The sequence below is a fragment of the Suillus discolor genome (assembly GCF_016758755.1).
Source record: "Suillus discolor strain FC423 chromosome Unknown F5147scaffold_33, whole genome shotgun sequence".
NCBI lineage: Eukaryota > Fungi > Basidiomycota > Agaricomycetes > Boletales > Suillaceae > Suillus > Suillus discolor.
This window is the reverse complement of record NW_024541280.1, coordinates 114383-126682: the sequence shown is the minus strand read 5'-3', so window position 1 is coordinate 126682 and position 12300 is coordinate 114383. Positions and strand designations below refer to the sequence as shown.

The 12300-nt window shown below is 48.3% G+C and overlaps 5 protein-coding genes across 5 annotated transcripts; 4 read left to right on the top strand and 1 right to left on the bottom strand.

The window, feature by feature from the left end:
• Positions 1–54: 54 nt before the first annotated feature.
• F5147DRAFT_698901 (uncharacterized protein) lies at positions 55–1414 on the bottom strand. The gene is made up of 7 exons (XM_041437586.1): positions 1320–1414; positions 1143–1261; positions 931–1092; positions 797–872; positions 610–744; positions 368–549; positions 55–313 (listed from the first exon to the last, which is right to left on the bottom strand). The coding sequence occupies exons 1-7, from the start codon at positions 1390–1392 to the stop codon at positions 95–97; spliced, it is 966 nt and encodes a 321-aa protein (XP_041291902.1). The 5' UTR covers positions 1393–1414; the 3' UTR covers positions 55–94.
• Positions 1415–2148: 734 nt separating this feature from the next.
• On the top strand, positions 2149–2848 carry F5147DRAFT_653559 (uncharacterized protein; the record flags this gene model as incomplete). The annotated part of the gene is made up of 3 exons (XM_041433794.1): positions 2149–2295; positions 2444–2599; positions 2621–2848. 3 exons carry the CDS (start codon positions 2149–2151, stop codon positions 2846–2848), a joined length of 531 nt encoding a protein of 176 aa, XP_041291901.1.
• Positions 2849–2963: 115 nt separating this feature from the next.
• F5147DRAFT_217299 (aldehyde dehydrogenase domain-containing protein) lies at positions 2964–5322 on the top strand. The gene is made up of 12 exons (XM_041428649.1): positions 2964–3296; positions 3343–3356; positions 3403–3603; positions 3662–3765; positions 3815–3865; positions 3918–3945; positions 3993–4362; positions 4413–4581; positions 4630–4819; positions 4869–4981; positions 5037–5131; positions 5182–5322. Exons 1-12 carry the CDS (start codon positions 3178–3180, stop codon positions 5228–5230), a joined length of 1503 nt encoding a protein of 500 aa, XP_041291900.1. The 5' UTR covers positions 2964–3177; the 3' UTR covers positions 5231–5322.
• Positions 5323–7491: 2169 nt separating this feature from the next.
• F5147DRAFT_774559 (MFS general substrate transporter) lies at positions 7492–9514 on the top strand (the record flags this gene model as incomplete). The annotated part of the gene is made up of 14 exons (XM_041441615.1): positions 7492–7670; positions 7720–7746; positions 7797–7825; positions 7882–7930; positions 7981–8058; positions 8110–8194; positions 8243–8595; positions 8653–8749; positions 8799–8991; positions 9049–9106; positions 9159–9190; positions 9250–9267; positions 9319–9386; positions 9437–9514. The coding sequence occupies 14 exons, from the start codon at positions 7492–7494 to the stop codon at positions 9512–9514; spliced, it is 1344 nt and encodes a 447-aa protein (XP_041291899.1).
• A 201-nt stretch (positions 9515–9715) lies between these two features.
• Positions 9716–12035, top strand: F5147DRAFT_698880 (uroporphyrin-III C-methyltransferase). The gene is made up of 2 exons (XM_041437585.1): positions 9716–11168; positions 11220–12035. The coding sequence occupies exons 1-2, from the start codon at positions 9990–9992 to the stop codon at positions 11856–11858; spliced, it is 1818 nt and encodes a 605-aa protein (XP_041291898.1). The 5' UTR covers positions 9716–9989; the 3' UTR covers positions 11859–12035.
• The last annotated feature ends 265 nt before the right edge of the window (positions 12036–12300 follow it).

Sequence of the window (12300 nt, the reverse complement as noted above, 5' to 3'; positions counted from 1 at the left end):
GTCCTCGCTCTCGGAGGTAACCACTGCTTGAACGAAGTTGTCATATAATTATAAGTGGGAGGATATCTGTATAAAATTATACGTGGCTAGATGATTATGTTAATGGATGTGTCTCTACTTTCGAGCTATCACCCAAGGAAAATCCGGAATCATTCGGCCTTTGTATCAACGGCTGCAAAGGATGTTGCTGCAGTTTTCTTCGTTCTGTCTCCGTGGTCTCTCTATGGACAGTCGAGGGGTAATGTTGATTGCTTTGACTGGTCGCGACGCGAATAAATACCATGTAGAAGGCAATCGAAACAATCGGGACGATCTAGTTGATTAAAAATCAGTGACTTGCGATGGCAGGTTTCAACAGCCGAATTACCAGGTCTCCCATCACATACAGCCCATCGTTCCAAAGGCCGAAACATATTATTGAGGAGCCAAGTGCCGCAGAGTACAAAACTGCAGCATCTATAAGCACGCGCAATATAGGTACTTTGCGCTTCGTAGTGCAGACTGCAGAAACCTTGTGTTCGATCGTCCAGATCCGATATGCCAGTAATCCTGGACAAATTCAGGTTAGTATTGGGTATCAACATCGCGCTTATGCAGAAGTGTGCTCACCGGTACTCAACATATTAGTTGCAAGTGTGGAGGCAAGGAAAGCGGCGACCCAATGACCAATCTTGGTAGCGAAGAAATTTTCAACTTCGGCCATTGACGCTTGAGAAAAGTAGTAGACCGAACAAACGCCAGATGCTTTGAGACAATATCAGAGTACACGGCTTCCTGAGTATGATTACGACCTAACCTGCGACGCCGCACCACATCATGCATGGTAAGACAATGACCCAGGCAGATTGCCAGACCACGTAACATCGATAAATCTTTTCCCCGAAAGACAGGTTCTGTAAGCAAAGGAAGGTCTGATAAAATTTGACGCACCACCACCCCGTCACCAAGTAGAGTTTGCAAGGTATATATCGCATTCTTGATTACAAATGTAACTTGAGTGACGTCTGCGAAGAACGCCACTGGTCCTCCAGGAAACGTGTCACGATATTTCACCAGTCCACGTTCGAGATGAATAATATCTACGATTATATGCTTTTGAGGCTTCAGTAGATGACATTGGATGCATGCGGGGAGAAGCTAACCGCAGTGCTCAGCACGAACAGCAGGGTGGCAACCACAGCGATTGGCCGATTGACGTCCTGCATGTGTCGTTTATAGGTGAATGTCCAGATGGTACCCAGACACATGAGCACTGAAAATCCTAAAGAACGCGAGTCGGCCACTTGGATATGGATGGGAAAACTCATTGCGATACATACCGTATAATATGCCTTCCAGCACTGATGACATGATGGCAGCGGCATCCATCGGGATGCCAGCCAACGCAACCATGGCAAAACTGATGTCTTGGGATGTATGACGGTGCAGGGTAGCTTCAGCTCCATCTATATTGTTATATAGCAGAAACGGCCGCCCAAATCAGAGAGTAGCTGATTGTAACAATACATGCTGTAGCAATTGGTGAATTTTGGTTTCAGTTTTAATAAGGCTTGAACCGAGACATCCTGGACCAGCGCTCGACATTGCATCAACACGTTGTGACTTACTCTCTTGTGAACCTATTTGCTGTACAAGGCATCAGGTATATATAGTCTTGAAACACGATGCGTGGTGCTGGTTTTGAAGAACGATAATGTCGTTTTCTGTTTCATCATGGCAATCAGAACAAGTTAAAGTGGTGGAGGATATAGTACCGCTTCATTGTCCTGCTATTTCCCATACAATTAATAGTACATCGATCATAACAAAGGAAGTGATTCACGCCAAGTGATGGGTCTCGACCATTTTCATTCTATACACTTATGGTCGGCTCGCCTTGTCACTACATAGTATTGTGCCGCGCTCCGCAACGTCCAGGTGAACTGAAATAATTCCTTTTCAACACCTTGTTTCGTCCACATGTTGTGACGAATGTATCATTGGATAGCTGGGTGACCGAGTACCAAGACCCACGGGAAACCAAGCCAGGGCTGAGGAAGTCAGAGAGTACACAGGGAATATGACAGTCATAAATTTAAATCAAGTGTTTTTGAAGGGCCAGTCTGCACTAAGGAATACGCGGCTTGGGGGTTGCCTGCGACATCTAACATGGCAACCAAGTATGCACTGCTGGATGCAAGCTGGCCGTTTCCAGTGCTTGTCACGATCATAGTCACTGGTGACTTTATGATGATCATGAATTCTTCCATGTCTACGACTCGTCAGCACTTCAGCGCCAGTACTCGCGACGGGCAGGTCTGTAGGTTCGATGTCGATGAAGTCCAGCTCATTTGCAACAATGAACACTCACAACAGAGGCGTGCTCGTTACTCTTCTTTGCGGACCCACTGTAGGCGCCTGTCTCATTGCCAGTCACAACGTCAAACACTCCTTGAACATATAGGGAGGAGCAGATCTGAGGAGCTCGAGGAGTGGCAGGCGCGAGATGGTCGACATTGCAACTCCGCTCGAACGTAGCCGCCAAGGCATCTCTGAATTTTACAAAATAGCCGGTCTGGGTCAAAGTCTAGGACATCGGCATTTCCAAGCGGAGTGGAGTGTAAGTATTTTAATTTCGAAGGCGGCGGCAGCGCCTCCAATGGTGGGATTGATTGGCATTGGCCGTTCGAAACATCGAGCGGAGTTTAAAATATGCTCAGAGTGCCGTTGCTGCCGTCGTGTTCCAGATAGCCAATTAATCTCTGACATTCTGGCCGCCGAAGCCCCAGACCGCCAAGCTCTAACTGGCCCTAGACTTTGGCCCCAGATTGGCCAGATCCCTGACTTTTACCTCATGATTGAAATCTGACAAACCCCACGTAGTCCCTACACGCGCAGAGTAGTGACTTATCACTTTTTATGCACGACCATGATCATTGGCAACATAAACCATGTGCATGAGCCCATCCGCACTACCAATTTAGTAGCAGCTCGAAGGTTTGCCATATCAATATATCAATATCGGAGCACCGTGACGGGGAAGAGGTATGTATAGTCCCTTCTTCCCATGAGAATTGTCATTTCTAGTTGTCCATGTGCTCATTATACAGCGTGATCGCTCCTAAGGCTATAAGTAGCCCAGTGCAGACTTGCTCAGGTTGACCGTTATCGTTTGCCCTTCCTCACAGCTCCCTCGTAATGCCGTCCACATTCACCAAGACTTTCGACACCCCTGCATACAAGGGGACTGTTACGATCCCTTTGGGCCTCTACATAAATGGAAAATTCGTCGACCCTGTTGAGGGTGGCACAATCGAGTGAGTGTCTTCTTCGTACACTTGAGTGTCGATCTCATTCGTACAGTGTTGTCAATCCTGGTACGATTTTTTTTCGTCGCGCATGGTTCATAGCTTACTTGTGCAGCAACGGGCAAGGTGGTCACGTCTATCGCAGCTGGGACAAAAGCCGATATAGACATTGCTGCGAAGGCAGCAAAGGAAGCCTACAAGACTTCATGGGGCCTGAAAGTTCCTGGAACTCAGCGCGGAAAGCTCATGTCGAAGCTCGCCGTTTTGATGGAGGAACATATTGCGGAGTTCGCTGCTCTTGATGCCCTTGCTAATGGTATGTACTTCTTCGCCACCGCTACTCTTGAGTTAACGAAGCAGCTCATACCTTACAGGGAAGGCCTACAATACCGCGTACGGTAAAGACAATAAAGGGGCGATTGCCGTCATGGAATACTATGCTGGCTGGGCTGACAAGATCAGCGGGAAGACTATCGAGGTCCGTTTTTCCTCTCTCTCACACCACAGTCAAACTCATTTCGCCCTAGACCAATGAGAAAAAACTCGCTTATACCAGACATGAACCCATCGGTGTTGTGGTAAGGATTCTTCTCTGAATAATATCTAAATGGGATCTCAGACCATGCCTAGGGTCAAATTATTCCATGGAATGTTCCGAGTGAGTGAATTCAAGGAGCGTGCTGGACTACAGCTTACATTAATTAGTGTTCTCTCTTTCTCTCAAGGTCGCTCCTGCACTAGCTACCGGCAACACTATCGTCCTGAAGCCTTCTGAGATTACCCCGCTTTCTGCTCTTCTCTTCTGTACCCTGATCGAGCAGGCGGGCTTCCCTCCTGGTGTCATCAACATCGTGAACGGATATGGTTCAACAGCAGGGCAGGCAATCTCTGAGCACCCTCTTATCGAGAAAGTTGCATTCACTGGAAGCACTCTGACGGGACGGAGGATTATGGAGGCTGCTGCAAAGAGCAATCTGAAGTCTGTCACCCTTGAGCTTGGCGGAAAGAGCCCCAGTATCCTCTTCGATGACGCCGACCTGGAGCAGGCAGTCAAGTGGGCTATTCACGGTATCTAGTATGTTGCCCTGTTCGCACGACTTATGCTAGGTCTCATCGTTTTTGTAGCTATAACCACGGTCAGAATTGTTCTGCAGGTTCTCGTATCTTTGTTCAAGAGGGCATATACGACAAGTTCTTGGACCAGTTCACAGAGCAAGCACGCGCGATCAAGGTTGGCGATCCTTTTTCACCTGACACGTACCAAGGGCCACAAGTATCCAAGACTCAATTTGAGGTTCGTTTATCCAATGTCATTATAAAACATACTTTGACGACCGTAAAGCGCATCATGGGATACATAACTTCCGGCCAGAACGATGGTGCTACAGTACACCTTGGTGGCAAGCAGATTGGTCAAGAGGGATACTTCATCGAGCCAACAATTTTCACGGAGTGCCAGCCCAACATGGAAATCGTCAGAGAGGAGATATTTGGTCCTGTCGCGTGCGTCATGAAGTTCAAGACTGAAGATGGTGAGATTGCTCTTGTTGCACGACCATCATATCCCTAACAATTTGTCAGAGGTCGTTGAACAGGCTAATGATACAACATACGGACTTGCCGCATCGGTGTTCACCAAAGATATCGACAGAGCAATCCGCGTTGCACACGCTCTCGAAGCAGGTACTGCATGGGTTCGTTGCTTTGTTATCTCATCTTGCGCGTCTTTTGTATGATGACGCCTGGCAGATAAACTGCTCCAACCATGCTGAAATATCGATGCCATTTGGAGGCTTCAAGCAGTCTGGAATTGGTCGTGACCTGAGCGAGTATGCTTTGGAAAAGTAAGTTCAAGTCCTTCAAAACGATACCGCACTAATAATACTCGATTTAGCTATACGAACGTTAAAGCCGTTCATGTCAACATTGGCATGCGAATGTGATCGCTTAGGACTCTCGCATCTTGTATCATTAGTACGCATGTCATGGATGGATGCGCCAACCGAAGGTAGACTGGAGAGAACTGGTTGATGTCTGGCTAGGGTTTTTCCATCGACGTGTCTTTGACATGCCTCGTAGCACAATGACAATGTAAGTAGGATAGGGAAGGGGATACTCTGATAGCACATGGACGGTTCATTGATACAGATTGCTATGCCTTCTACCTTCCCACATCCAGTACCCAACCATGCATACCAAGCAAGAATCAACTGAAAGAATTTAGCGCCCGTTTCAGTCAGGGCAACGGTAATGGTAGTTCTCTGAAGGCTGGTCTTCCTAAGAAGGTCATCGAGCAGGCCTTCGGGTCGCTCGATGCGCTCAAGAAGTTCAATGCCACACTGCTGGTATTCAAGGTTGGGGCTGGCTCGTAAGTTCCTTGTTTCATCATACACGACTAATGTAGTGCTCATGGCGCTTCACATCCAGGGTTTGAACGTTAACCCCACCTCTATATCACCAAGACCGCAAACCAGGACCCGTTTCTGATACATCCTTGTCGACATCCGGGAGCATGCTTTCTACCTCTAGTATCTTTTGATGTGAGTCATCATTCTTCGTCCGAGTCGGAGCGTGGATCATATCTGTAGTATCTGGATGCCATTTGGACTGTCATCGACTCTGAGGCTGAAGAGGGTCTTTCCTGCAAGCTACCGAGGAGGGTAGAAATGAATTCACGACGCGTCACTTGTCACGAATCGCTGTAGGACAAAGCTACGATAAGTTTGATTGTCCGTTGAAAACCGTTTGCTGGTTCAATTTATTTTCCTTGGAAGTCGTTTATAGCTTTTACTGTCACAAAGAAGCCAGCGGGAATCTTTCTGAGACCAAGGGGGATATCAGTCGCACGAACGGCCTGGAGAAATACGTGCTGGGCAGAGACGAATTGGTAACGGCGACTTGCACTCCCCTGAAGTGTGCACTGGCTTCTCACCCAAGGGTGTGAGGGTACCTTTCTAGATCGGTACCATCAAGTGGCTGAACGAACATAGGAGGTACTCAGAGCTGAAGTTTCCGAGGTCTTTTTACGTTACACTGCTGGCACCAAGTTGTTTTCGCCACGGCTTGGCAGCCGAGACTGATAACCAAGTATTATTTTTTGTATCCTTACGGTGGGGCGGGGCCCTATGATGTACAAAACCTACACCATGATGTACACTGATAACCAATCACTACACACTCGTTTGTCTCTTCCAAGCAGGTGATCTGGCTGGCTCCGCACCGCACCAACGTAATCAACTTGTCAAGGAGCGACTATCTTCCTTCTATATGGTCTGACCAGGGAAAACTGGCCCCAAGTGTGCCGCAAAGGCAATCAGGGATGGCATCGATGAAGCTTGAATATGACTGAGGAATCATGTTGCACAATGCAGAGAGAGAATGGATCATGCATGCTGGCAGCATCAAACGCGGACAGATGCCGGGTCGGCACTGACAGATACACGATCGGAGATTGAATCGTCGTTCCCTGGTTGAACTTTGTGTTCACGAGTGTCTGCCTGATCCAACTTGGATCCAATGTACCCTTTAATGATGGGCCACCCCCTGTATCAACGTGACAACAGGAACTGAAACCCGTTCGAATTTTGCCCTTAAGGGTCTTTGGCTCTGCATTCTACAAATTCACCAGAAGCTTCGAAGCCCTGTCTTATAACTCCTGTCTTCTCTACGTCTGGAAATTGGTGAACCGGTACCGTGTTCATGTCATGCGTCATCCATACATTCGTGCCTGAGGCCTGAGCTTCCGAAAGACACGCGTAGATTATGACGTTCGTTGGGTTCAAAATGGTATGTGCTCCGAGCAGTTCTGAATCTTCTGATCAACACGCTGCACAGCGGACTTTCGTGAACGGCATGGCCAAGCAATTGACATTCGTCAACAATTCACCAACATGATCCGCAACCATCACCAATCACCTTCCAGCCATTTCGATCTCGAAATCTCTTCTGGATGCGCAGAATTGAGCACCAAGATCTGCCGATTGATATTGCGACCCTGTCATCTATCTAAGTTTGATGGCGTCTTCAACATCAGTGATTCGTGTGTGAAGCAGATGTGCATTGAATGTTGAACCGTCCGTGTAAGTATTTATGCACGCCACACCCCACTCCAGGTCTGCAGTATGTATGTGATGTAACGATCAGCGCTAAGCGCTCAGACGTGTGTATATGTACAGCTCCTGCCATTCCATGTCTCACCCCACGAATGGCAGTCGAAACCAAACCTCAGATACTTGTTGCGGAACCCTGGGCTGCACAAGAGCATAAAGGGGGGTCAGAGGAGCTGGGAGTTGAATACTCAGACACCAAGGACTCCGACCTTCCTTCGCTCCTGCAAGAGTTTCCAGAAGGTGGTCTTGCCGCTTGGTCCACTGCTTTTGGAGCGTAAGGAGACACAATTTTGGTGGGACTGGCTCTTACTTGATTGGTTCAGGTTTCTCATAATGTTCTGTACTTGGGGGTGAGTGTTGTGCCCTATCATTGATGAGGAATGTTGCTGAATGTCAAAAGTTACACCGCTTCATTTGGTGTCTACGAAGGTATTGCCTCACATAAACGTGAGGATAGAACTATGTTTGAACGGCTTGCGCTCCAGACTTTTATACTCGGCATTACCTCAAAAATGAGACATCATTTGCTATTTCGTGAGTTCTACAGGCTTCTCTATCGTGAGTATCCTCATGGTCGCTTGCAGATCCATCGGGAGCTTGACAGGGTTTTTAGGCAGCGCTGGGGGTATTATATCAGGCTCACTCTATGATCGAGGTTATTTGTGAGTGTAGATGCAAGTATCTTGGTGGTAGTGCTCAGCAGGCCTACCTAGTTACCATCTTGTCATTACCGGATCGCTTCTGCAGAGTTTCTCTCTTTTCATGCTGTCATTGGCAAAGCCACATCAGTACTTCCAGGTAACGCCCTCCGGCTTTCTGACATTTCGTTTTCTGACATCTTAATAGATAATCCTTACTCAAGGCTTAGGTTCAGGTATCGCGGTAGGGTTGCTGTACGTCCCGGGCCTGGCTGTTGTCTCGCATTATTTCAGACAGAAACGCACGCTGGTGATGACGTTCGTTACTTTGGGCTCATCGTTCGGTTCTCTCGTCCATCCGATTATGCTCAATAACCTCCTGAATGGACACCTTGGCTTTGCCAATGGCGTGCGTGCAAGTGCAGGGTTGACCAGTATGCTCCTTTTGATTGCATGCTTGTGTGTGCGAACTCGCCTTGATCCGCCGACGACCCCAGTGAACTATATTGCGACAGCTAGAAAATGTTTTCATTATGTTCCGTTTCTTTTTGCGGTATCAGGGTAAGACCTGCAATACGGCATCTTTCGAATCCTCCCAAATGATCATTTGTTATGCAGGGCGTTTATGTTCAAGATTGGCTTTTACTACCCAACATATTTTCTCCAACTCGACTCTATCAAACACGGCATCAACATCACCTTTTCATTTTACACTGTGCGATCTAGCACTATACAAGTGACATCCCTACTGATGCCGTCGTTAGCTTGTGATTCTAAATGCGTCCAGTTGTGCGGGACGAATTACATCAGGGTATATCGCAGCGTTTACAGGAGTACTAAACTTGACCATGATTGCGGCAATTTCGTGCGGATCGGTAATTCTGGCCATGACCGGATTGCGTACCCTGGCCAGCGTCGCTATTCTTGGTGCGTTTTATGGCTATTTTTCAGGGGTGTGTAAGTATTTTCTGTTTCACTACATGCTATGGCTGAAGTTGTTGATCGATAATGCAGACACCGCGATGGAGGGTCCACTCGTGGCTACCCTAGCATACAACCCCTCTGAACTTGGGTGAGTGATAACTTGAGCTTCGGTATGTGCGAATGATCTGATCTTGTCACAGCGGGTGGATGGGTATCTATTTCTTTATTGATGGTGAGTATGATCAGATTTACTTCTATGTTATTTTGAATTCGCACACATTCATTCTGCAGCATTCGGAAGTTTACTTGGTGGGTACATTTGTAGCATTTTCTTACTTCACCGTATAGATGTTCATTTAGGACCACCTATATGCGGTGTTCTGCTTACATCACATTATATTTGGTGGAAACCCGCTCTGTTCGCTGGGGTGAGTCGACTACGCTCACCGCTTCTCCACTTTGATTAAATAAATCATAGATCGCTTCACTGACTGGTGCCGCAATGTACGTTTTCATGCGGCTCGTTTATATGAGATTGCAGGAGAATGAATCCTAAGTGAGCGGCTTAGCCTTATCTACGGGGCAATATTCACATATATATGGTACAATCAACAGATGATGACATGGTGACACAGGACATGCAGGGCTGTTTGTGATACATGAAGGACGGTATATACAGATTATGCCGAAAGATAATAAAGGAGTACAAACAGACTCCAATTCTGCCAATGAAGACGTGTATGTCTCACGACTGTGGTACAATACTTGAAGGAAATGATTTATCGTCCTGTCACCACTCCTTGGCGTTCGGCTGCCAAGCCGTGGCGAAAACAAGGTACCAGCAGTGTAACGTAAAAAGACCTCGGAAACTAGTGTACCGTGGACGGAAACCTGCTCAGCACATAGTCACGAGCCTGCTCAGCAGAGTCAGCACACTCTTGACATATATTTATGTAATTATTTAATAGATGTGATTTGCTATACCATGCCAGATTTTGAAAGCACACCCTGCTCCTCTTTTTATCCTTTCCATGGTCTCCAATGGATTGAGTCAGTACCCCGCGCCAGTAGGTGGAGCGTCCCTCCTTCTGACATTCAAAGGACCCAGAAACACCATCCTTATTATTGGCGGTGATGTCCTGGCCGCCTCTAGGGCATTTGCGGCACTCGAGGCAGGTATGCAAGTGATCATACTTGCTAGAGGGTTAGTATGCGACGAGCTGAGATGGAGAGCGGACCAACAGCAAGTAAATCTCACAGACTGGGACATGCTTCCCTCTGTGTCTACTTCCCCACTTCCCTCAGCTCCAGAAGAGTCCCTTTCTGCATTCCTCGCCGAAAACCCATCTATATCTCTTATCTGCATCACCACACACACGGTGGACACACCCGCACTTGCACGTATCTGTCATGCACATAACATCCCCGTAAACGTTACCGACCATCCTGCACTATGCGACTTCTCCTTTGCATCCACGCACCGTTTCGTTGATACATCTACAGGCGGGCAGAGTGCGCTACAAGTGGGTGTGACAACCAATGGGGAGGGATGCAGGCTCGCGGGGCGTGTTAGACGAGAGATTGTCAGCATGCTTCCTAAAGACATCGCCGGAGCTGTCAGGCAGGTCGGAAAGCTTCGACGTTTGGCCAAGAATACAGATGACGAGGTCGGAGAGTGTGAAGAAGGTGAGGACAGTAGTGTCACCACTCCTAACAGGCCCGTACCTGGTTGGAGTAGTAGTGTCACCGAAAGCAAAGACGAGTCCTCCCGCCGCCGCATGAAATGGGTTGCTCAGGTCAGCGAGTATTGGGCTATCACACGGTTGGCATCCATGTCAGAAGACGACATGAAGCTCATATTATCTGGCGACTCTCCCCAAACGACCTCACCATGCTCAGTTCAGGTTCCAAACGAGAGTTCACTACATAACCTGACGCTTTTACCGCCTCCGAAGAAAGGCCGTATTCTCCTCGTTGGTTCCGGCCCAGGACATCCCTCCCTTCTCACCATTGCGACTCATAATGCGCTTACGAAACACGCAGATCTCGTTCTCTCGGACAAGCTCGTTCCCGCTGCTGTACTGGCTCTCATACCTGAAACTGTCGAGGTGCGCATTGCACGCAAATTCCCTGGCAATGCCGAAGGCGCGCAATCAGAGATGATGGACGCAGCTGTCGAAGCTGCTCGACGTGGCCTCACTGTCGTCAGAGTACGTCCGAGTCTTTGTTTCTTTGACACTGACAGTTATCTCGTCACACAGCTGAAACAAGGAGACCCAGTCGTCTACGGCCGTGCAGGGGAGGAAGTACTCTTCTTCCGAGCACACGGGTTCGAACCGCTCGTTGTCCCGGGCGTTTCGTCTGCACTTGCAGCGCCTATTTTTGCTGGAATCCCAGTCACGCAGCGTGGCGTTGCAGAAAGTGTCGTTGTGTGTACCGGGGTCGGGCGACAGGGCAAGGAGGTCAAGCTTCCTGGTTACGAACGCTCGCGGACTGTGCTCATCCTCATGGGCGTCGCCCGGATAGCCCAGGTTGTTGACGCTATGATTCGCAACGACAGTGACAGTAGGGAAGGCTTGCAGAATAGTGAAGGGAGACGGGAGGGGCGTCCATACCCTCGGAACACGCCTATTGCTATTATCGAGCGCGGCTCGATGCCTGATCAACGGGTAGTCGCAAGTACGCTTGGAGATATATGTGAAGCGTTGGATATTGCGGGAGAGCAAAGACCTCCGGGTATGATGGTTGTTGGGTGGGCTGTATTGGCGCTGCAAGGCGCTGGTGACACAAGCGTGTTGGAAGAGGGGGAAGAACGAGATGATGAGAGGATAAGAAAGTGGTTAGGGGGGTGCAGGTGGGTCATGCGAGAAGGAATCGATCAGGGCTGGGCGGACATATAGTTTAGGTCTGCGACTGATTATTAACATCCATTCCTTGATCTGTAAGAATTTTTGTTGACATTCGAGGAGTCGTGTAAGGTGTGTTCACCGGTATCTAAATTAGATGATAGTGTCACTCTGGAGCTCGGACTGGAAATTCCGGAGCTCAAATATCGACTTGATTGATGTGAGACGGCCCAGTCCTTCCGTAGAAACTCTTTTCGAAAGCCTGCCCGATAAATGATGGATTGTATTCGATGCTCGGTGCAAGTGACACTACTAAGGGACTGGGCTTACTGTACAAAGAAATGACTACTATAGCGGTCCCCGAGGCAGCTACTCGTCAACTAGTACTGGTTGGGTGCACTGCTCGAATGCCAGGATAGCAAGTCCATAAGATAAACCCAATTATCGTCTCAGATACGTACGGGCAACAAGATCAAGCGACTGAAATGCTCGTGCA

Bases quoted from the DNA above. Each gene is read 5' to 3' on its own strand.
- F5147DRAFT_698901 (XM_041437586.1), bottom strand. From the start codon at position 1,392: ATGGTTGCGTTGGCTGGCATCCCGATGGATGCCGCTGCCATCATGTCA. The intron at 1,093-1,142 runs GTTAGCTTCTCC...AAGCCTCAAAAG, and splicing joins TGTTCGTGCTGAGCACTGCG to CATATAATCGTAGATATTAT. The intron at 873-930 runs GTGCGTCAAATT...TTCGGGGAAAAG, and splicing joins TACTTGGTGACGGGGTGGTG to ATTTATCGATGTTACGTGGT.
- F5147DRAFT_698880 (XM_041437585.1), top strand. From the start codon at position 9,990: ATGGTCTCCAATGGATTGAGTCAGTACCCCGCGCCAGTAGGTGGAGCG. The intron at 11,169-11,219 runs GTACGTCCGAGT...CTCGTCACACAG, and splicing joins GTGGCCTCACTGTCGTCAGA to CTGAAACAAGGAGACCCAGT.
- F5147DRAFT_217299 (XM_041428649.1), top strand. From the start codon at position 3,178: ATGCCGTCCACATTCACCAAGACTTTCGACACCCCTGCATACAAGGGG. The intron at 3,604-3,661 runs GTATGTACTTCT...CATACCTTACAG, and splicing joins TCTTGATGCCCTTGCTAATG to GGAAGGCCTACAATACCGCG. The intron at 4,363-4,412 runs GTATGTTGCCCT...TCGTTTTTGTAG, and splicing joins TGGGCTATTCACGGTATCTA to CTATAACCACGGTCAGAATT.